Here is a 24078-nt window from a genome sequence, read left to right on the forward strand (position 1 = left end):
CAGAGCTGTCAATTAGGAAAATCTCTAAAAGAAAAGTAGGTTCACTGATAGATCAAGGGGAAAATCATTTAATATAGTCTGGCTAAAGGCCACACCAGAAAACCAGATATATTAGTCACAGCATACATCAGTATTTTTATGTATACCACTACCAGCATATCTATAGTTCATGGTCTCATTATTATTTCCTTCAATTTCATCAAGTACAGTCAATTGCGTAAATTGGTCTGAGATCTGTCCATCTCTATTTCCATACTCACCAGGCAAATTCAGGAAATTTCGTTTTTTTTGTCTATATTACCAAAAAAAAAAAAATTCTCTAACTCAAGTCTCCCTGCTTCCAGTTTTCTTTTCTTCCTATCCATTCTCCATACTAAGGACATAATGATCTTTTTCTCCTTCACCTAATTTTTTTCAGTTACATAAAATACATGAATATATTATTATTAAAAAAATTTAACATAGTCAGAAATTAGAGTCATGCACTCTGAACCCACTGCCTTCCTTAGATTATCAATACTAATAGTTTAGGAATGACCTTTCTGAGATGCAAATTATTACCCTGCTGAAAATCCTTCAATGATTCCCGAGTCCTTTGGGACAGTGTAAACTCCTTAGCAAAATCTCCAAGGCACTCAAGAGCCTCTCACTACTCTCCAATACGCACTCTAGTTGTACCCCACTATTTTACTTCTCTAAATTCCTTGAGATCAAAACAGACTAAGTAAGCACAGAAACTGAGTCTGTCTTGTTTACTGCTGAATTGCTAGCACTAAGCAAAAGCAAAGTACCTGAAACATAGAGTATTTCAAAATTTTGTGGAATGAGCTTCCGGCCAAGATGGAGGCGTAGGTAGACACACTTCGCCTCCTCACACAACTATAAGTATTACAACTACCTCAAAAAACAAACAAACACACAAACAAAACAGAACTGCCAGAAAATTGTACTGTATGCAAGTCCAACAACAAAAGATTTAATGAAGAAATATTCATCCACACCAGTAGGAAGGGAGGAGATGGGGAGCCAGGGCAGAGGACAGGTGTAGGGAGGCAAGGCAGCGGCTGCAGATGGCTGAATGAGTGGTCCCATATTCACATGTGATGGATAAAAGCTGGGAGGGACATCTGGGGAGCGATCACAGCCCCAGACCAGAAGACAGAGCTTACAGTTCCAGTGCCAGGAAAGTAAAGTCTCATAGCTTCTGACTGTGAACATTAGTGGGGGTTGGGGTGGTGGAAGACACTGCACATCTCCAGGGGAATCTGTTTATAGAGTGCCCCCAAGGTCATAGAACGTTCACAAGGTCATAGAACGTTCACAAACCCACCCACTCAAAGAACCATCACCAGGACAACAGCTAGAGAGGTACCAGTTACATACAGGAAGCTGGTGAAGTGACTGTCAAGCAAGTGGCATGGTTTCCTATCTGACCCCTCCTCCACATACAGCACCACAATCTGGTTGAAATGAGTACCCCCACACTGATGAATACCTAAGGCTCCACCCCTTACAACATAACAGGTGCAACAGCTCTACCTAATACACAGAAGCAATCACAGAGAGGCTGTCAAATTGAGGCAAGAAAGAAGTATGGCCCAAATGAAAGAACAGATCAAAACACCAGAAAAAGAAATAAGCAAAAAGGACATAGCCAACGTATCAGATGCAGAATTCAAAACACTGGTGATAACAATCAGAGAAATGATTGAGAATGGTAAATATATAAGGGAAGAAATGAAGGCTACACAAAGTGAAATAAAGAAAACTCTACATGGAACCAATAGTGAAGACAAGGAAGCCAGGGTTCAAATCAATTAATTAGAAAATAAGGAAGAAATAAACAGTCAACCAGTATATAATAAAAAACAAGAATTTTTAAAAAACGAGGCAAAAATAAGAAGATTCTGGGACATCTCCAAAAGTGCCAACATCCGAACCATAGGGATGCCAGAAAGAGAAGAGGAAGACCAAGAAATTGAAATCTTAGTTGAAAAAATAATGAAAGGAAACTCACCTAATTTGGTGAAGGAAATAGACATACAAGTCTAGGAAGCACAAGGAGTCCCAAACAAGTCAGATCCAAAGAAGACCACACCAAGACACATCATAATTAAAATATCGAAGGCTAAAGATAAAGAGAATCTTAAAAGCAGCAAGAGAAAAGCAGGGAGTTACCTACCTACAAAGGAGTGCCCATAAGACTACCAGCTGATTTCTCAAAAGAAACTCTGCAGGTGAGAAAGCACTGGCAAGAAGTATGCAAAGTGATGAAAAGCAGGACTTACAACCAAGATTACTCTATCCAGCAATGCTATCATTTAGAATGGAAGGGGAGAGAAAGGCTTCCCAGACAAGGTAAAGCTAAAGAAGTTCATCACCACCAAGCCATTATTACATGAAATGTTAAATGAATTTATTTAAGAAAAAGAAGATCAACACTATGAACATTAAAAGGGCAACAAATTCACAACTATCAACAACTGAATCTAAAAAAACAAACTATGCAAACAACTAGAACAGGAACAGAATCATAGCTGTGGAGATCATATGGAGGGTTATCAGCAAAAAGGGGGCAGGGGGAGAATGGGGGCAAAGTGCAGGGATTAAGAAGCACAATTACTAGGTACAAAATAGGGAGATGTTAAGAATCATATAGGAAATGGAAAAGCCAAAGAACCCATGGACATGAACCAAGGGGAGGCACATTGGTGGAGGGAAGGGGGTTACCAGGCAAAGCGGGGCAAAGGGGAAAAAACTAAAACTGTAATAGCATAATAAATAAAATACACTTAAAAAAATTTGTAGAGTATATAAGATATGGTGGAAGGAGTGACTCTTAGCTAGCTGGACGGAAGGACCCACCAAAGAGCAACACAACAACAAACAAAACCCAAGTACAACCAGGCAGCCCAAATAAACGGCATAAAGGGCATTGCAAGAGCATCAGGTTCAGGAGATCAAGGAGTCTGCACCACTGGACACTACCACAGAGGTCACAACACAAAGACATGAAGTCAAAACAGATCAATCTAAGAAGGAGAAACAAACAAGAAGAATCACAAAAATAGGGAGACAAAGAAACAACCCACTATAGAAAAGAAAGGTGGAATCCCCAAAAAGAGTGCTAAATGAAATAGAGGTAAGCAAACTATCAGACATGGAATTCGAAATATGGATTATAGGGAAGCTCAATGAGTTCAGTGAGCTCAAAGAAAACTACAAAGAACTCCAGGAGAACTACGAAGAACTGCAGGGAATCTACAGGAAATTACTGAGAACTACACCAGCATTAAAAAGGACATAGAAACTATCATTAAGAGCCAGGATAAATGAAGAATGCAATTTCTGAACTGAAGAACACAGTAGGAGGAATCAAAAGCAGGCTAGAGGAAGCAGAAGATCGGATCAGTGAGCTGGAGGACAACGTAGAAAAAAATTACCAGATAGTGCAACGAAACGAAAAAAGACTGAAAAAGGATGAAGAGGTTTCAAGAGAGTTGCAGGACAACATGAAATGTAATAATATCCATAGCATAGGGACATCAGAAGGAGAAGAGGAGTAGCAAGGGATAGAAAACCTGTTTGAAAAATTAATGACAGAAAACTCCCCTAACTTGATGAGAAAAAATCACGCCAGTCCAGGATGCACAGAGGGTCCCAATGAAGACAAACCAAAACAGGCCCACTCCAAGATACATCATAATTAAAATGGCAAAACTCAAAGACAAAGAGAGAATCCTAAAAGCAGCAAGAGAGAAACAGCAAATAACATAAAAGGGAGCTCTGATAAGGCTACCATCAGATTTCTCAGCAGAAACACTACAAGCCAGAAGGGAATGGCAAAAAATATTCCAAGCAATGAAAAACAAAGGCCTACAACCAAGACTATTCTACCCAGCAAGGCTCTCATTCAAGATGGAAGGTGAAATAAGGAGTTTCCAAGACAAAAGAAGGCTAAAAGAATACATCTCCACCAAACCAGCATTGCAAGAGATGCTAAAGGGTCTGCTTTAAGAAGATGAAGAAACAGAGACAGAGAAGAACACAAGTACAAAGGGGAAAAATGACAATGAATAAGTACCTATCAACAATAACCTTAAATGTAAATGGATTAAATGCACCAATAAAAAGACAGAGGGTAGCTTAATGGATAAGAAAGCATGACCCACATATATGCTGTCAACAAGAGACACACCTCAGAACAAAAGATTTACACAGACTGAAAGTGAAGGGATGGAAAAAAACATTTCAAGCAAATGGACATGAACAAAAAGCTGGGGCAGCAATACTTATATCAGACAAAACAGATTTCATAACAAAGGCCATAAAAAGAGACAAAGAAGGACATTTCTTAATACTTAAGGGAACAAGCCATCAAGAAGATATAACCCTTGAAAACATATATGCACCCAACATAGTAGCACCCAAACATATAAGGAAAATCTTGGAGGACTTCAAGAAAGATATCGACAGCAACCCACTCACAGTACGGGACTTTTAACACCCCATTGTCAATAATGAACAGATCTTCCAAGCAAAGAAACACCAGGGATATTGTGGCACTGAACAACACTCTAGATTAGCAGTTCTCAGCCTGTGGGGCACAACCCCTTTGGAGGTCGAACGACCCTTTCACAGGGGTCACCTAAGACCATCGGAAAACACATATATAATTACATATTGTTTTTGTGATTAATCACTATGTCTTAATTATGTTCAATTTGTAACAATGAAAATACATCCTGCATATCAGAGATTTATATTACGATTTGCAGCAGTAGCAAAATTAGTTATGAAGTAGCAACAAAAATAATTTTAGGGTTGGGGGTCACCACAACATGAGGAACTATATTAAAGGGTCGTGGCATTAGGAAGATTGAGAAATAATGCTCTAGGTCAATGGATTTAATTGATATATACAGAACCTTTCACCCCAAAGAAGCAAAATATACATTCTTTTCAAGTACACATGAAACATTTTCAAAGATAGATGACATGGTAGGACACAAAACAAGCCTCAACAAATTCAAGAAAACTGAAATTATATCAAGCATCTTCTCAGATCACAATGCCTTGAAACTAGAAACCAACCTCAAGGAAAAACTCAAAAACATTCAAATTCATGGAGACTGAATAACGTGCTATTAAGTAATGAATGGGTTAACAATGACATTAAGGAAGAAATCAAAAGTTTCTGGAAACAAATGAAAATGAACACCGAATAGCCCAAAATCTATGGGAGGCAGTGAAGGCAGTCCAGAGAGAAAAAGTTCATAGCAATAAAGGCCTATCGAAAAGGGATAGAAGAATCTCAAATAAACAACCTAACACTACATCTACAAGAACTAGAGGAACAACAAACAAAGCCCAGAGTGAGTAAAAGGAAGGAAAGAATCAAGATCAGAGCAGAATTAAATGACATACAGATTAAAAGAACAATTCAAAGGATTGATAAAACCAGGAGCTGGTTCTTTGAAAAGATAAACAAAATTGACAAGCCTATAACCAGGCTCATCAAGAAAAAAAAAAAAAGATTCAAATAAATAAGACCAGAAATGAAAGAGGAGAAATCACAACTGATACCACAGAAATACAAAGGATTGTAAGATATTACTACAAACAACTATATGACAAGAAATTTTACAATCTGGGAGAAATGGACAAATTTCTGGAAACATATTAATCTTCCAAAACTGAATCAAGAAGAAGCAGAAAGCCTGAATGTGAACAGGCCAATAACAACTAGTGAAATTGAAGCAGTAATAAAAAAAAATCCCAGCACACAAAAGCCCTGAACCGGATGGCTTCACAGGCAAATTTTACAAAACATTTAGGAGAGAACTAACTCCTATCCTTCTCAAACTATTTCAAAAAATCCAGGAAGAGGAAAGACTCCCAAAGTCTTTTTATGAGGCCAGTATGATCCTAATTCCAAAACCAGGTCAAGACACACAAAGAAAGAAAACTACAGGCCAATACAGCTGATGAACATAGATGCTAAAATCCTCAATAAAATATTGGCAAACCAGATCCAGCAATACATCAAAAAGATTATGCACCACAACCAAGAGGGATTCATCCCAGGGATGCAAGGACAGTCTAATATTCACAAATCAATAAACGTAATACACCACATAAACAAAATGAAAGAGAAAAAAAAAGCACGATCATATTAGATGCTGAAAAAGTGTTTGATAAAGTTCAGCACCCTTTTATGATGAAAATGCTCAGCAAACTGGGAATAGAGGGAACATACCTCAACATAATAAAGTCCATACATGAGAAACTTGCCTCCAACATCATATTCAATGGGAAAAACTAAAAGCTTTCCCCCGAAGATCAGGAACAAGACAAGGATGTCCACTCTCTCCACTTCTATTCAACATAGTTTTGGAAGTTCTAGCGACAGCAATCAGACAAGAAAAAGAAAGAAAAGGCATCCAAATTGGAAAGGAGGAAGGAAAACTGTCATTATTTGCAAACGACATGATAGTATACATAGAAAACCCTACAGACTCCACCAAAAAACTACTCGACCTAATAAGTGAATTTGGCAAAACAGCAGGGTACAAAGTCAATATTCATAAATCGAAGGCATTTCTGTACACCAACATGAAATATCAGAAACAAAAACTATGAAAAAATCCCATTTACTATAGCAACAAGAAAATAAAATACTTAGGAATTAACTAACCAAGGAGGTAAAAGACCTGTACTCAGAAAACTATAGAATAAAGAAAAAAATTAACAAAGGCACAAATAAATGGAAGCATATACCACGTTTATGGATGGGAAGAAATAACATCATTAAAATCTACATACTACCGAAAGCAATTTATAGATTCAATGCAATCCCTATTAAATACCAATTGCATATTTCAGACCTAGAACAAATACTTCAAAAATTTATATGGAACCCAAAATGACCCAAAATAGCCTCAGCAATCTTGAGAAAGAAGAACAAAGTAGGAGGAATCACAATACCTGATAACAAACTATATTACAAGGCCACAGTAATCAAAACAGTCTGGTACTGGCATAAGAACAGACTTATAGATTAATGGAACAGAATAGAGCCCAGAAATAAAACCAGGTATACATGGTCAATTAATATTTGACAAAGGAACATAAAATGGAGTGAAAAAAGTCTCTTCAACAAATGGTGCTGGGAGAACTGGATAGGGACATGCAAAAAAATGAAACTAGACCATCAACTTACACCATACACCAGAAAAAACTCAAGATGGATCAAAGACTTAAATGTAAGACGTTGACACCATAAAAGTCCTAGAGGAAAACATAGGCAGGAAAATCTCAGATATCCCACAGAGCAATATTTTTGCTGATATATCTCCCAGGTCAAGGGAAATAAAGGAAAGAATAAACAAATGGGACTATGTCATACTAAAAAGTTTCTGCTCAGTGCAAGAAAACATCAGCAAGATGAAAAGGGAACCAAGCATATGGAAAAACATTTGCCAATGAAACCTCAGACAAGGGATTGATCTCCAAAATATATAAAGAACTTATATGACTCAACACCAAGAAGACAGACAACCCAATTAAAAAATGGGTAAAGGACCTGAACAGACACTTCTCCAAGGAGGACATACAGAGGGCCCACAGGCATATGAAAGAATGCTCAACATTGCTAGCCACCAGAGAGATGCAAATAAAAACCACAATGAGATACCATCTCACACCAGTCAGAATGGCCATCATTAACAAATCAACAAACAAGTGTTAGCGAGGATGTGGGGAAAAGGGAACCCTAGTGCACTGTTGGTGGGAATGCAGACTGGTGCAGCCAATGTGGAAAACAATGTGCAATTTCCTCAAAAAATTAAAAATGGAACTGCCTTTTGATCCAGTGATCCCACTGCTAGGATTATACCCGAAGAATCCTAAAATACCAATTCAGAACCTATGCACCCCTATGTTCATAGCAGCGCTATTTACAATAGCCAAAGGCTGGCAACAGCCTAAGTGCCCATCAGTAGATTAGTGGATCAAAAAACTGTGGTACGTACATTTATACAAGGGAGTTTATACAGCTGAAAGAAAGAAACCCTACCTTTTGCTACAGCATGGATGGAACTTTAGAGTATTATGCTAGTGAAATAAGCCAGGTGGTGAAAGAAAAATATATGATCTCACCTAATACAGGAAACTAATGAACAAAACAAACAAACAAGCAAAATAGAACCACAGGCATGTAAACAAGGAACAGTCTGACAGTGACCAGAAGGGAGGAGAAAGGGGGAAAGACGGGGAAGGGTCTCGCCAAAGAACTAGTATAAATGACCCATGGACATGGACAAGTAAATGGGAATTGACTGTGGGAGAGGAGGAAGGTGGGCGGGGCAGGGGAGAGCAATGGGAGAGAGATGGGACAACTATAATAGAATAACATTAAAAAAATGAGGAAAAATTGCTGTGGAATGAATACATATATTTCTGCTAGCCTCCGAAAAAATAGCAAATGTAATTGAATTTGAAAGAGAAAAGAAATTTCTGATGCATGAACTACAGAAACGACAACAAAAAATAGCTCCATGGGTGCAAAAATAAAGAAAATGTCACACACACGTGTGTGCCATGAAGTATTATTCAGTCATAAAACAGAAGGAAAGTCTGCCGTTTGTGACAACACAGATGAGCCTAAAGGACATAACGCAAATTAAAATAAGCCAGACAGTGAAAGACAAATGCTATATAATCTCACTTATTAAAGGTGGAATCTAAAAAAGTCAAATTCAGAGAAGAGAGTAGAACAGGGCTGGGGAATAGGGCTAGAGATAGGAAAAGTGGGGAGATGCTGGTCAAAGGGAACAAACTGTCAATTATAAGATAAATAAATCATGGGGATCCAATGTACAGCATGGTGATATCAGTTAATAATTTTCAAGTATACAGTACTGGAAACGGTAACTGTGTGAGATAGGTTTTTTTTTTATACTTTAAATATATACAATTTTTATCTGTCAATTATATCTCAATAAAAGAGAGATAACTAGACAAAAAAACTTCTCATCTCACATTTTACCTTCAAGTATAGATACCTGTATGTTTGTCTTCTAGTAACTGTGGCACACTACTTCATATATATAAATGAACAGGACATTTTCAAAAATTAAATACATAATAAGATTAAGTAGTATTCACCTTGAAGCCCACGTGTTGGACAAATCCACTTTCAGCTTGCATTTGCTGAAGTTTCTGCTTCTTTAACTTTTTAAATTGTAATAGTTCCTTATATTCAGGTAAATTCCTATACATGATGGGAATACTTTCTTCATCCTATTAAAAGAAGAAAACACAAATGAAAAGGTTAGTTTGATCATTAAAATGAACTAAGTGTAAGAAATAGTGATGTACAATATTTTCTATCAATAAGACTTTTCACTTTTGAGATAACCTCATCTTTTAGAAAATTAGAAGCACAGAAAATTAGTACTGCTATTAACAATATTTCAGACTAATGCTTTGGGAGAGCTTCTTACTGCAACAGGAACACTGAATTGTAGTATGCTACCATATGCTACCTCATAATGCAAGTGCCATGGAAACAAGGCATGACTCCCACCTGTCATACACTAACACAGACTCACTCCATCCCAGCACATCTGGGGCTACTTGAGAGCACCCTGATGCTTCCTCAGGTAAATAAGGCTTTTTCTTAATAAGCAAACCAGTCTCTGCGTTGCCTTCTGTTCTGTGCTCCCCATTATCAAGGCACTACATTCCTTCTTACTCAAGGGGTTGAAATAAGTTACAAAGACGAGTAATAAAAACCATATAAATATATGAAATTGAAGTTGATAGATGAGCTACTGCTTCCTGTTCTCCCAATTTATTTGTGCTCTGTCACCTAGAACGCTTTTCTTTCCTTTCCTACCTCATGACTGATGCCATGCTCACTAATTTCCACAATGTTCCTAAAAGCATACCCAATTCACTGACCCCAAATTTTATCAATTCCCAATCCTGGACCAGACAACCCTTGCTCTTCTTATCCCCTTTGTTTTCCATGCTAGGTATTATTAAACTACAATATTTATTTTATGTCAAGGAAATGGGCCTTTATAGACTATAACATTTGCCCAAGGTCACATAGGTAATAAGTTGTAGAGTCTGATGATATGAACTCAGATTTGTCTGACTCTTTAACTCCATACATATTCAGCAGCCCAAAGCCTAAATAAAAGAGAGATCCTTAATTTTGCCACCTTATATCTAACCCAACAAATTCTGTCACTATTTAACACTCTTTAATACCCCTTCAACTTGGTTCTCTATAGCACCTATTCCCTCTACCCACACCATTGGTAAAAATTTCCCAAAGGCTTCCCAACTGTCAGCAGCATCAAGTCCAAAGTCCTTAGCTAGATAAAATATTCTCTACAATCTCCATAAGGTCCCACTATCTTTCAACCATTTCAAATTGTTGTTAACTGACGATATTAAATAATAGCTACTGCCTTCCTATGTCACCAGACCTAGACAACATAAGTAACCTAATAAATATGAGATCTAAATAACGTAGTTAAGAAATTTTATAATGAAATTTATTGAATCTGGATACTTAAGCAGATACAAAGAGTAAAAACTCTGCTAAATTTTTATTTTTTAAATTTTCATTTTTAAGTCTAAGGATATTATTGAATTTGGTCAACAATACTAAGATTAAGAAAAATGAAATTACCTCACACTCAAACAGACAATAACAAGTACTGGCAAGGATGTAGAGAAATTGAAACCCCTGAGCACTGTTGGTGAAAATATTGCAGCAACTACAGAGAACAGTATGGAGGTTCCTCAAAAATTAAACAAAGAATTACCATGGGACCCAGCAATTCTCTTCTGGGTATATAACCAAAAGAAGTAAAAGCAAGGACTTGAATAGACAGATATTTTTATACCTAAGTTCATAGCAGTATTCACAACAGCCCAATGGTTGAAGCAATCTAAGTAGCTACTGATAGATGAATGGATAAACAAAATATGACGTGTATATATAATAGAATATCATTCAGCCTTAAAAAGGAAGGAAACTGTGATACATTACAAGATAAATGAAACTTGTAGACATTAACTGAGTGATATAAGCCACTCACAGAAGGACAAAAACTGCATGATTCCATTTACATGAAATATTGAGAATAATCAAATTCAGAGACATAAAGTAGATTGGGATTTGCCAGGGGCTGGAAGAAGGAGGGAATGTTTAACAGATGTTGAGTTTCAGTTTTGCAAATTGTAAAAAGTTCCAAAGCTTGCATGGTAATATGAATGTACTTAACACGTGTGAACTGCACACATAAAACTGGTAAAATGGCAAACTATGTTATGTGTATTTACCACAACTAAAAATAAGAATTCCAAAAATTATTCACCCATAAACAATTTCCTAGTTATAATTATTTTAAATATATTTGGAGAGAAAATATTATGACTCATTTCCAATGGGGCTAAAGTGTGGTACAGATTTAAAACTAAAGACGTATATATATGTAATCACATTGTCTCTCTTAGCTCGTTTTTCTTAAAATAGAAACTAAAATCTATAAATTTTATCACTAGATGCTTCATAAATACAGAAGATGCCCCTTATCCCCAGTTTTGCTTTCTACAGTTTCAGTTGCTCATAGTCAACTGCAGTCTGAAAATATGATGTAGAAAATTCCAGAAATGAACAATTTCTAAGTTTTAAATTGTGCCATTCTGAGTATCATGATGAAATTTCACACTATCCCAATCCATCCATGTGGGACATAAATTATTTCTTTGTCCAGTGTATATAAACAGTATATATGCTTCCAGCCTGTTAGTAACTGTTTCAGGTATCACTCTTACAGTATTGCAGTACTTATGTTTAAGTAACCCTTATTTTACTTAATAATGGCCCCACATAGCAAGAGTAATGATACTGGCAATTTGGATATGTCAAAGAGAAGCTGTAAAGTGCTTCCTTGAAGTAAAATGGTGAAAATTCTCAACTTAATGAGGAAAGAAAAAAAAAAATCCTACACTAAGTTGTTAAGATCTACAGGAAGAACAAATCTTCTACTTGTGAAATTGCCTAATTTATAAATTAAACTTTATTACAGGTATGTACATAAAAGAAAAAAAACAGTATTTATAGGGTTTGATACTATCTATGGTTTCAGGCACCCATTGGGGGAGAAAGGGGCCTCTTAGGATACATTCCCTGAGGATAAGAGGGGACCACTATATACATTTAAACAACTATTTTAAAGTAATCAGGATAATTTGAACTGGTATTCATATAAAAATAAATGAACTCAACCAAACAAATGTTAAATCTACTATATTATGTTTTGTCACTGTTCTCAAAATGTACTTCTTTTAAATATCCTGCCACCACTCCTCACCTGGCTAAATTGTATTCATCTTTCATTTGCCAGCCTGACTGTCACTTCCTCAGGTCTACCACTTGTACTCCCAATCTAAATTAAGTGCCTCTTAAATAATTATGCTAGCACATATATTTGAAGCACTGTTTAAACTTTTTAATTTATTGATATAATTACGCATTTATCTCCTCTTCCAATTTATGAGAGCAAAAACCATAGATATTCTGTTTACAACTATAGATATTTAGATGAATTCTAACCGAGCCTGATAAATATTAAGTGTAAATAAATACTTCTCAAATAATTCTGTCACAAAGTATAAAATTATATCCAAATGACATATCCTAAGACATAGCAGATATTAGCTGTTTTCAAAAGACAAGTTAAAATTAAGTATTTTTAAAGAACAGGCATTTTATAAGTTTGATACCCAAGTACACAATCAATATTTGATTAACCTAGAAAACAGAACAAAGAATACTTTTTATTTGCTAACTTTTCATTAAAATCTCCTTTTCCAATTATCATATATAATCAGAGTATTAATAAAGATATAAGGTAACCTTTATGTCCTTTAAATAAGGAATCAGAATCATGTTCATTATTGATACAATGAATTTCAGGATAGAAAAATAAAAAATAAATACTAAGAGCAATAAAAAGAAATAGCTATGAATAAAAAGTGGAATGAAATGAATTAACCAAATTAGCATCCAGCTGATCAACACAGCAAGGAATTATTCTAAGAGGCTTTAAAAAGTGTAATTTGACTTTACTTCTGTAGTGGGATATATCCTGAAGCAAAAAACAACTAAAAAAATCTGTTTTCAGTAATATTATTGATGGTAGTGTTAGTACATTCTGACACTGTTGTAAGCAGCATAAGACACAGCCGGTATTATGTTAATGTTACTTATAATGGGATCTTCAAAGTGTGAGAAAGGAGATACATATATGTAAGATCAATAAGGGCAAGTAAAATTCCAATAGTTTTTAAAGTTGAGTTTGAAATAAAAATCTGACTGATGATGTGTTTTATCTTTGGATAAAAATATAACTTATTTCCCAGCTCGGGACACTAAACAGGTCTAGAAACAACTCTCAGCCAAATAGCAAGTAACACTCCCAGAGTAAGGAAATATACAAAATGACTCATAACTTGCTTGACACACCAGACAAGGAAGCTATTAAAGACTACTCAAGTCCTGTCAAAAGAATTCAAACTCTAACTTGAATAGCTTACAACTATCAATGTACTAAATACATTAAATATATTTAAGTCCAACAGTTTTTAAGAATATGAAACTTAAAAACTCATTAGTCATTTTTTAGAGAATAAACTCATTATTTCAAAAATAAGACAACAGCTCTGGCTGGTGTGACTCAGTTGGTTGGAGAGTCGTCCCATAAACCAAAAGGTTGCAGGTTCGGTCCCTAGTTGGGGCATGGATCATAGGCCATGGATTGATGTTTCTCTCACACATCAATGTTTCTGTCTCTCTCTCTCCCCCTCCCTTCCTTTCTTTCTAAAAAATAAATAAATAAAACCTTAAAAAAATAAGTAAATAAACCCTGGCTGGTGTGGCTCAGTGGATTGAGAGTTGGCCTGCAAACCAAGCATCGCTGGTTCAATTTCCCAGTCAGGGCACATAACTAGGTTGCACGTCAGGTCCCCAGTTGGGGGCGCGAGTGAGAGGCAACCACACAGTGATGTTTCTCTCCCTCTCTTTCTCCTTTCCCCTCGCTCTAAAAATAAACAAACAAACAAATAAATAATTTTTAAAAAATAAGTAAATAAAGTTTAAAAATAAAACCACTAGGCATGTCCTCAGGTGAGGAAAAAAAAGAAAGAAAATAAAAATAAGAATCAAGCAGTAGTTCAAGCTATTTTAAAACTGTCCAGTGTTGCCCTGCTCAGTGTGTGTGGCTCAGCTGGTTGGAGCGTTAACACATAAAATCAAAAGGTTGCAGGTTAATTCCTGGTCGGGTGCGTACCTGGGTTGCTGATTCCATCCCTAGTCAGGGCACTTGCAAGAGGCAACCAACAGACGTTTCTCTAACATGGATGTTTCCTCCCCCCCACCCCCCACCCCCCTCCCAGCCTTCCCCTCTCTCTAAAATCAATAAACATGTCCTCAGATGATAATTAAAAAAAAAAAAAAATTTAAATAAAATTGTCCAGGTTCATGTTGGTGGCTAGGATTAGATTTCAAAGCATTTTTTTTTTCAAATTACTAAAGTAATAAATGTTCAGTATAATAAGCAAAGTACATATTTTTAAAAAATAACAAAGCTCCTTCCAATCTTACTTTACTTCCCCTCAAATAGCCATTGTCAATAGTTTATTGCGCATTTTTCTACTTCCTCTACCCTCCCCCAGCAGTTTGCTGCCTTTTTCCATATGTAGGATAATCAAATAGTTTATGAAAAGGATTTACTTTATATTCTAACTAATAAGTGAAGAAGAAATGTAAGATATCACTGTTTTGTAACATCTAATGAATTTATGGATCTACGCAACAATTGAAGGCTGCTATGTCCATAAGAAGAGAAGACCAGACTGATAAAAGTACACACGAAGTAGTCCTGCCCACCCTAATAAACAGATCTCTTAGTTTGATCAATTTCCTAGACCTGTGATTTACAGGAAATTCAGGGAACAGAGAAATAGGTTAAATGACACCAAGGAAATACAAACAATAAAGTCCACGGAGTGGTAAATCCTATAAGACGAATGAGTCAGTTTTTCAACAACAAAAAAAGCATGAGAAGAGTAAAAGGAGAGAGTGAAGGATGGAAGGAAGGAAAAAATCTATTGCAATTTATGGCTGGGGAAACGTGGACTGTATATTTGATTATATAAAGAATTACCTTTATAAACATAATAATGATATTGTGTAATGTCTGGAACTTGCTCCAAAATAACTGTTGACGAAGTTGGGATGGGGAGGAAGTACAGACGGAAACAAGATTGCCACAAATCGATAAATGAAGTTGGGTGATGGGTACAGGTAGGTTTATTATGCTATTCTACTTTACTTGTTTAAAAACCTTGACTTGTTAATTAAAAAAAAGAAAAGAAACCAAGATTATCGGAAGAGTAAGAATAATGAGAAAATCCTGGTGCTCTCAATCTGTCTGTACAATGCATAGATAAATATACTTAAGTAGTATAAGGAGGTAACTTACTGATGCCTCCTCAACAGCAGTGTTCATCTGGCTATGAAAACAAGATCGGTCATCATCTTCATCCATGTATACTGGCGGTTCATGGGAAGTCATAAAAGTGGAAGGTTTAAAGAGATGCTTATTAAGGGGGTGTTGTCGTCTGCTTGTTGAAGACTAAATGAAAAAACAAATTTTTAAATGTAACAGTGGATAATCATTAAAATAATCAAGGAGAAAAAAATATAAATGCTCCTTTTTTCAAGTCTATCTATTGAAAGAATTTCACCTCTATCTTTCATCATACCCTTATGCGGCTAGTTTTTCTGTCATCTGGATTTTTCAAAGCACAATTAGCCTTTAAAAAAAACCCAAAACCAAATGTAGGGAACGATAGAACCACATGCTCATTATCTAGCTTGTATTTGTATCCCCAGCATTAATCACACTCTTGGCGTTCACATACTGAACTGAACTCCTCTTATAGAAGATCAGGGAAGATAAAGTAGCCTAAGCCAGATAGAAAACCAGGCAGTGAAAAAATTTCCACAACATGGTGAATGTCTGAAAATAGTTCCTAACACTGATTGATTGCTTACTCTATGTCAATCTCATTTTAGCCTCACATCATTCCTATAAAGTAGTTACTATCACCTCTAATTTAATATGAAAACGGAGGCACAGGGAGGTTAAGCTGCTTGTGGACACTATTGCAGCTTGACAGTGGTAGAACCAACATCACAAACTAGGCCTGTGTAACCCAAAGCTCTCACTCTAGACCGCTATGAAGAATGTCTTTCTTCATCAGCCACAAAGAATAATCTCAGCTACATGGAGAATCATTATTTCGTGTTTCAAAATTCAAAGTCTAACCAAAGCAAGCAATCATTTTGTCTATAACTGGGCTAGATCTCTACAGTAAAAAATTTTGTTAAAATTCTTTGCACCTAAAGGAGGAAACGTATTTAGGTTTCTTTGTTATTTCTTTTGTTATTATCATCTAGTCTTAGCTGTGAGAATATAGGGTACACAACACATCTAAGGTTAACTTAGAAACTAACCACAGAAATCTGAGCTGTTAAGTTGAATGTGGGTTAAGGTTCCAACACTCCCAAGTTACAGGATGGACTCTACATATCTAATATAGGTAATAATATTATTTAGGGGAAAACAAAATCCAGATTACTTAAAACAACTAACAAAACAAGCTTCTGAAGTGTGACAAAAACAATAAAAACAAAACTTATAAAACATGGGATTGTACAGACAATATTCTTAACATAAAATTATGTAAAATAGCTTCAATAAGGGTAATGGCATTAGATACACTCTTAGCTTCACTTATGTGAAGGATGGCAGTGGTGAGGAAGGGAACTATGAGGATTATTTACTAAGGAAATAAAACTGTTCATAATTAAAGTTAAAACAAAAAACAAAACAAACAAACAAACAAAAAAACCTGGCCACAATTCAATGCAGTATTCTACGTAGAAAAAGGAGTAGCTCTTTTACCGTTGGACGCAAGCAGAGAATGGTGGAAATGGCTTGAGATCAGAATGACAGGATCAATGGTTCCTGGACTTAACAGCTATATGAGTAGACAATTTACCCAACATATCTTAAGGCCTAGTTTTCTCACCTATAAAAAGACTGTACAACAATACCTGGCCCATAGCATTCAATAGTGAGAGTAACAGCTAGTTACCAACATTATTTATCACTAAAGTGAAGGTGGTAATATTACTTACACTTCTAGAATCACTATGAGTCTTAAACATTTCTATTCTTGGATTTGAATAGCATATCTAATAAACAGAAACTGACTGTTTATTAAAGATTCTAAAAATTTTAACATCAAAAGGCTTTTCAGATATGCTATACATTTGATCTAAAAATCTTCTGAGTAGCACTCATTCACATAAACTAACCTACTCCTAAGAAAAATAATAAACGAACATCATCAAACCTCACTCAATTAAACTGAGTAACAATGGAATCCTACCCCATGTTTATGTCCAACATAACGAAACACTTAAAGTCAAATTTTAAAAATAAAACTGTATTCTAATAAACATATACAGTTTTACATAGCAATTCTGACTTTGATTACTTTAATCTAAGATCTAAGGTTTATTTTCATCTATTTTTTCCTTACCTTTTTGGAGTATATATACAAGTTTGGTGTTCTGCCTGGGACTGGAATGCCAGCTTTAGTTAGCTTTATGAAATACTTCTGTACTCGGCTGGCAACCTAAGGAAACATGACAAGCCTTTTAACATAATGCCAAGACATGATAATACTTGAATAGATTTTTTTTTGTACCATTTTGAAAATTATTCATCTAAGTGTATATGCTTTCCATTAAGATTTAAGTTTCTTGAAAGCAGGTATAGAAGGTCCCAAAGGACTGTCAAATCAGGATTCACTGCTAAATGTTTTACGTTTACTTATTCTATCTTACTCCATCATTTATTCCCTTTCTACCAGATCATTCCCATCAGCATATAAGCATGTAAATAACACCTGAATAGTTTTTAAAAATTAATATGTATATGTGTATCTAAATGAATGCCAACAATTTCAAATTTATCACAAATCTAGAAGCAATTTTAAACTGCGACCAAAGAGACCTATATTCTAAAAATGTTTGATTCCAAAGCTAAACACGTATTTCCAGCTTGTGAATGCTCATGCTTACATAGCATAAAAACACATCTATTAATATTGATGGGACTGTGACAGAGAACATAACTTTTTTTTCTTTAGAGACAACCAGGGAATAGTAACTAAGGCCATGTCACAAATCTATTTCCACAGTCTAATCGAAAAGTACATAACTAATGCATCATTAAGCATTCAACAGACACTAAGTCCATTACATTTTTATTTATTAATATTTATTAATCATACAAAGCAGAATTATCTCACGTTGTTTCTAAAATCAACACAAAAATATACAATGCTAATTTTAAAACCCCACCTTCTATAGCACTCTGTAGCTAAAAATGATGCTGCAGATCTGCCGCTGTTGGCTGCATTATTCTTCACTTAAAAACTATCAAAAATATGGGGTCATCTCCTCAATTACCTGTTTTGCTGTCCTATTGCCCAGTTCATCTGCTATCTTTTGCCAGCGTCGAGATTCTACTTCTTCAGGAGGATATTTCAGGAGTAGCTGTTCAAGCTTTTTCTAAGCCAAATGAAAGAACACATTTAAGAAAGTTTAATACTGAGTTTCTAAATAAATATTCACATTCCATTTTAAATTATATTATTTCCTCCCCAACTCTGGCAGGTAGGGGTAGAAAGCCTCATGGTAAGAAAAATTTCTCATAAGCAATTTAAAGACATCACAAGGAAAATGAGATGAGAGAATAAACCTACAGAAGACCTTACAAAGATTTTCGATTCACTTCCGTAAAAAGACAGCACAAAAACATTAATTAATTAGTATTTTATACATCTTGTTTTTTTCCATTGACCATCTTTTCTTGTTAGGCTATGTTTAGACTCACCACTATATAGTTGACAAAAACATATCATTTGGATTTAGACGTTTCCCTCCTTTGTGTGGGCCTCCACTCAAATATTTGATTTTAATATTCTGACCAATTCCTTAATTCTCCAATAGTCCTAAAGATGCAGAATAAACTAGATGCTTGAAGTAAAGATTCTTAAACTTTTAATAAACTCATTACAGCTTGGGGTTAATGCTCATGAGACAGAAATGTGCCTCAAACCTTACCCACAAACAATCTTAGCAATATGGCAAAATGTAACAAAACACTCTGACCTGGTTTTGTCAGCTTCCCTCCACAACAAAAACAAGAATTCTCTTTGAGGCAGAGCTTGACTTGGCCCCAAGTTTTTCTCTCTCTCCCAAAACTGTATTACAAAAACTTTATTCTATCCAGTTCACTACCTTTTTTTTTCCCAAAAAATTCTAATCCTCACCCAGGGATATTTTTTTCCATTGCTTTTAGGGAGAGGGGCGAAAGGAGAGTGGGAAGAAGAGAGAGAAACACCAACTGGTATCCTCCCATACGTGCCTGGACCAGGAATCAAACCTGCAACCTTTTGGTTACGAGATGACTCTCCAACCAACTGAGCCACACTTTTTCAATCTACCTCCCAAAACCCAGGATCCTTCTTTAAAAATCATCCCCAAACAGGATTTCATATATTCTCAAAATCCAAAATTCTTTAAGTGTGCGAACTATACAGAAATAAGTTTAAATATTTTAAATTCATTGTGAAGAGGGATTCGTCGTCGTCGTCGGCAGCCGTCCGTCTCGAGAGACGATGGTGTAGCTTCTTCAGAGTCTATCTGCACCGCCAAGAATGGCTGTGCAGTCCGACTCGGGAGTGACATGGTATCTGTCTCCTCCCGTGTTGAATCGACATCTTGCGATGACGCTGAAGCTACAGAGCCTGGGCAGGGTAATATGGAGGGTCTGCTGTTGCCCATGCAGCAGACCCCCCCTCTCTTCGCAGCTGAAGGGTCCAAGGGAAAGACGGAGTCAATACAGCTTGGGTTCAGGTGCGCCGCAGGAGTTGCCGGTGTTGACTACAACGTCAAACCGCCTTAGGGACTCCGGCTCCGGATTTTCTGTCGGGGTTTACTCCCTTAGCCTTTCCCCTGAAGAGGTATGCCGCAAGGCAGCGGAGGTTTTTTGGAGTCAGAGTTTTCCTTGCCCTGGCTGGTTTAGCTCAGTGGATTGAGCGTCGGCCTGCGAGCTAAGTGTCGCTGGTTCGATCTTCCAGTCAGGGTACATCAGAGAAGAGGGATTATATACAATAAAATAACACTTTGTTGACAACACTGGTTCTAATCTTTTTTTTTTTAACCTACACAATTTAGAAATATCTACCTGTTCTTCAACAGTCCACAACTGATTAAAGGTTTCAGGTTTGGTATCATCACATAGACGTCCTCTTATCATCTGCATATAAAACAAGGCTTTCATTAAAGAGAAAATAACAAAGACTACCTACCCCCCGATAGAGCCAAATAACACAAATTATGGAACATTTTTTAAAATTTCAAAATATTTTAGTAAATTTATTTTTTAAATGTGTACATGTTTTATTGCTTATAAAGTGTTTTCAAATTCCTTTAGTTCACTCGGTTTTATTAAATAAAACTATTGCACTAAGCATATTACACATATTACTCATTTAATCCTTACATCAACTCTACAACATAGGGAATATTAATCATATTTTATATAAGAGACAACTGCAGCTTTGGAGACCTTAATATATATGACATCTGAAGTTCCCCAGCTAGAAGGGTTAGCATTGGGATTGCAACTCAGGTTTCTATTAACTTCAAAGTTCACGTCACTGCTATCTTGAGTGAATGATTACTTGAATTTTAAGAATACAAATCAAAAAAATGTTACAGTATTTTGTCTACAATTCAAATTTTCCCACTCCAACAGTCCATACTGCTTACTTGAGGGCGACTGTTTGAGCCTTCTGGACCATCGCTCAAAGGTAACATAGAGTATGAAAGGGACTCTCCATCCTTCTTGGGATCCGAAGGACTTTTTGGTCTAGCAGGTAAACCTACTAAAAAAAAGACCATGTGTAGGATTATTAAAGCAAGACTTTGCCAGATATTTCTCTACTCAAAATCTTTTATCATTTCTTACCTTTATCAAAGACTAGCTTAACTCTCCTAGTATGCCTTTTACGATTTTTAAATTCTCTTTCAAAGTTTCCAAGGCTATTGGTATATTGGTCCCATACAATCTCAGGCAATTGAACAACTCTCTGTGGATATGGAAGCCCTATATCAGCCTGGAAAAAATAAAATAATCTAAATTTAATAGAAGAAATTATCAGCTATTGCCAAACTTCAGATGACGCCAAATCAAAATAATTATCAACTGGGCATTTCTAGTCATTGTTGAAATCCAATAGCCAGTGAAGTTACAATAATGTAGTCTAAATATTAAGTGGTAAAGTGATAGCAATAAAAGGAAGAATGAGTTTAACAGAACATAAGCACTCATTTTACAGCTCTAAAGCTGAACTATACAGACATATTGTACATTATCATTAACACACTTTAAGCATAACTAGCAAAGAAAGGTTTTTATGTTTAAGAACAGCATGTGAAATATGTCTAACTGCAACACAAAGATTATTTTAAATGTACCACCATGAATTTTTTTCACTATACTTTCGCCACATGTAAAAAATTATGACATCTTGAGAATCAAAATTACACCTTTAATTTACTTGTAATTCAATTACTTACCACCTTTAGAAGAGTCACTAGTTGTTGTAATTACTACAAGTAGGTCACTATAATCAATATCTTTTAATAGGGATTTGGGTTATATAAGCACATGCATTTGTTGACACTTATAGAATAATAATTAGGATTTGTGAATTTCATTGTATAAAAATTTCATCTTAAAAAAGTTTTCAAAAGAATTTTAGTTAACAATATGCATTCTAAAGTGTTTTAGTATGAAGGTGACATATAACTGCCACTCTGAAAAACATCAAAAGCATTATATCTTAAAATAAGATGAAATGATAGATTGAAGGATTGACAGATATGTGATAAAGCAAATGTAGTAAAATGATAATTGTAGAATCTACATGGTGAATATGTATTAACTAATTACAATACCTTCACCGTTTTTGTGTACTTAACATTTCTCATAATAAAACGATAAGGAAAAAAATCAGGTCATAAATTGTAAAACTAAAGAAAACAGGCCAATTAAGAATACATAATTAAACAAAGAAAAACAAGAGTCAAACATCTAAAGTAAATCCAGTAGAAAAATTTCTTTCCAAGAAACATAAGTCTTTCACGATTACTAAAGTATCTGAATTTAATATATACCTGTACATTTTTTGTAAAGAATTCTTACAATGGTCTATATTACATCTGTTTCTGAGATAAAATGAAAAGAAATTCAGTTCTAAACTAAACCTGGATTAATGTGGTGATGGCTATGTCTGGTGCCAGGTGGGTGCTAGAAATGTTGGGGAAACCTTTGTAGTGTGTGTGATTGTCTAGCCACTGTGCTGTTACACCTGAAGCTGATACAAAATAGTATAAAATGTGAACTGTAATTGAAAAATAAAATTAAAAAAAGGAAGAAAAATACATCAAAATAAAGAATTACTGTTATTTTAACTTAATTCAATTTAAGTACATTAAGATAATGACATTGTTTTGTGGGACACATTATATATGTAACTGTAAAACTGAAGACAAATGTAGTACAAAGGATTAGTAGATAAATGGAATTTTACTGTTATAAGATTCGTACATTTTATGTGAAGTGTAATAAAGTTACTTCTAAGTACGTTATATTAACTGAATAATGGATATGGAAATCCCTAAAACAACATCAAAAAACAACATAAAGAGGGATGCTAAAAGGCTAATAGAACTAAAAGCAAATGTTAAAAAATTTTAATTTACCTAAACAAGGTAGGATAAGAGGAAAAGAAGTACACAAAACAAAACAAAACATGTGGTACTAGAAAAAAGGAACAAGATGGTATTGCTAAATGGACAAAACACTTCAATTACAATGCATAGTTTGACTGGTTTAAAAAGCAATACTGTAGATTACTGCTCAGAAACAAAAAGAATGAACTATAGATATGCACAACAGCTTCAAAGAACATGAAGGGAATTTTACTAAGTGAAAAAAACTCAATCTCAAAAGCTACATACAGAATGGTTCCATTCATATAATAGTCTTAAAAATACAATTATAAAGATGGAGAAGAGATTATTAACTGGCTGCCAGTAGTTACAGATTGGGAGGAGAAAGGGTTGTAGCTGGGAAACAGCAGTACCAGGAAGTCCTGTGCTGATGACTGTATAGCTTGATGTGGTGGTGGTGGTGGTGGTTACACAAAGCTACACATATGATAAAATCACATAGAAGCGTACACACAAATTTGAATACATATAAAACTGGAAAAACCTAAATAAGCAATGTGGATTGCACCAATGTTAGTTTTCTAGTATTGATACTTTATTGTATTAATGTAAGATGTTAATACGGGGAGACACTGGGTGAAGTGTTCACAGAATCTCCCTGTAAATTTATAATTATTTGAAAATAAAAAGCTGGAAAAAAATCAGGACCCAACTACAAGCTGTCTCTAAGAAATGACTTTGAATACATCACAGAAAGATTGAAAATAAAAGAATGGCAATATATATGCCATGCAAAAGGGTAGCATGAGAAAAACATCAAGAAAAAAGAATATTACCAGAGACGAAGAGGGGCATTTCATAATGATAAAAGGATCTGTTCATCAAGAATACATGAAATCCTATGTGTATGCACCTAAGAACAGAGCTAAGAAATATACAAACTACAATTACAGTTGGGGATTTTAACATTCCTCACTATAAAATTAATGAAACAAAAAATATATAAAAAGTTACAGAAGATTTCAATAATACTATCAAACATATTGATCAAATTGATATTTATAGAACAGTATATCCTTTTATTTGGCACTGTACTGGAGGTTCAA

General features: G+C 35.2%; 1 protein-coding gene across 3 annotated transcripts in view; it reads right to left on the reverse strand.

Moving 5' to 3' along the window:
• The window catches only part of ZZZ3 (zinc finger ZZ-type containing 3), a 67207-nt gene that overhangs the window by 2659 nt on the left and 40470 nt on the right, over positions 1–24078 (reverse strand). For 2 of the 3 annotated variants that reach the window (XM_090269637.1, XM_090269638.1), the window contains 7 exons: positions 21204–21351; positions 21005–21120; positions 20418–20489; positions 18635–18736; positions 17701–17796; positions 15570–15722; positions 9169–9303 (listed from right to left, as the gene is read on the reverse strand). In XM_090269637.1, the coding sequence (XP_090125763.1) occupies positions 9169–9303; positions 15570–15722; positions 17701–17796; positions 18635–18736; positions 20418–20489; positions 21005–21120; positions 21204–21351 (822 nt within the window). The remainder of the gene's footprint in view (positions 1–9168; positions 9304–15569; positions 15723–17700; positions 17797–18634; positions 18737–20417; positions 20490–21004; positions 21121–21203; positions 21352–24078) is intronic. The other variant, XM_090269639.1, reaches the window with a different exon arrangement.

This window comes from Furipterus horrens, unplaced genomic scaffold (genome assembly GCF_987537825.1).
Source record: "Furipterus horrens unplaced genomic scaffold, mFurHor1.1.pri manual_scaffold_3, whole genome shotgun sequence".
Taxonomy (NCBI): Eukaryota; Metazoa; Chordata; class Mammalia; order Chiroptera; family Furipteridae; genus Furipterus; species Furipterus horrens.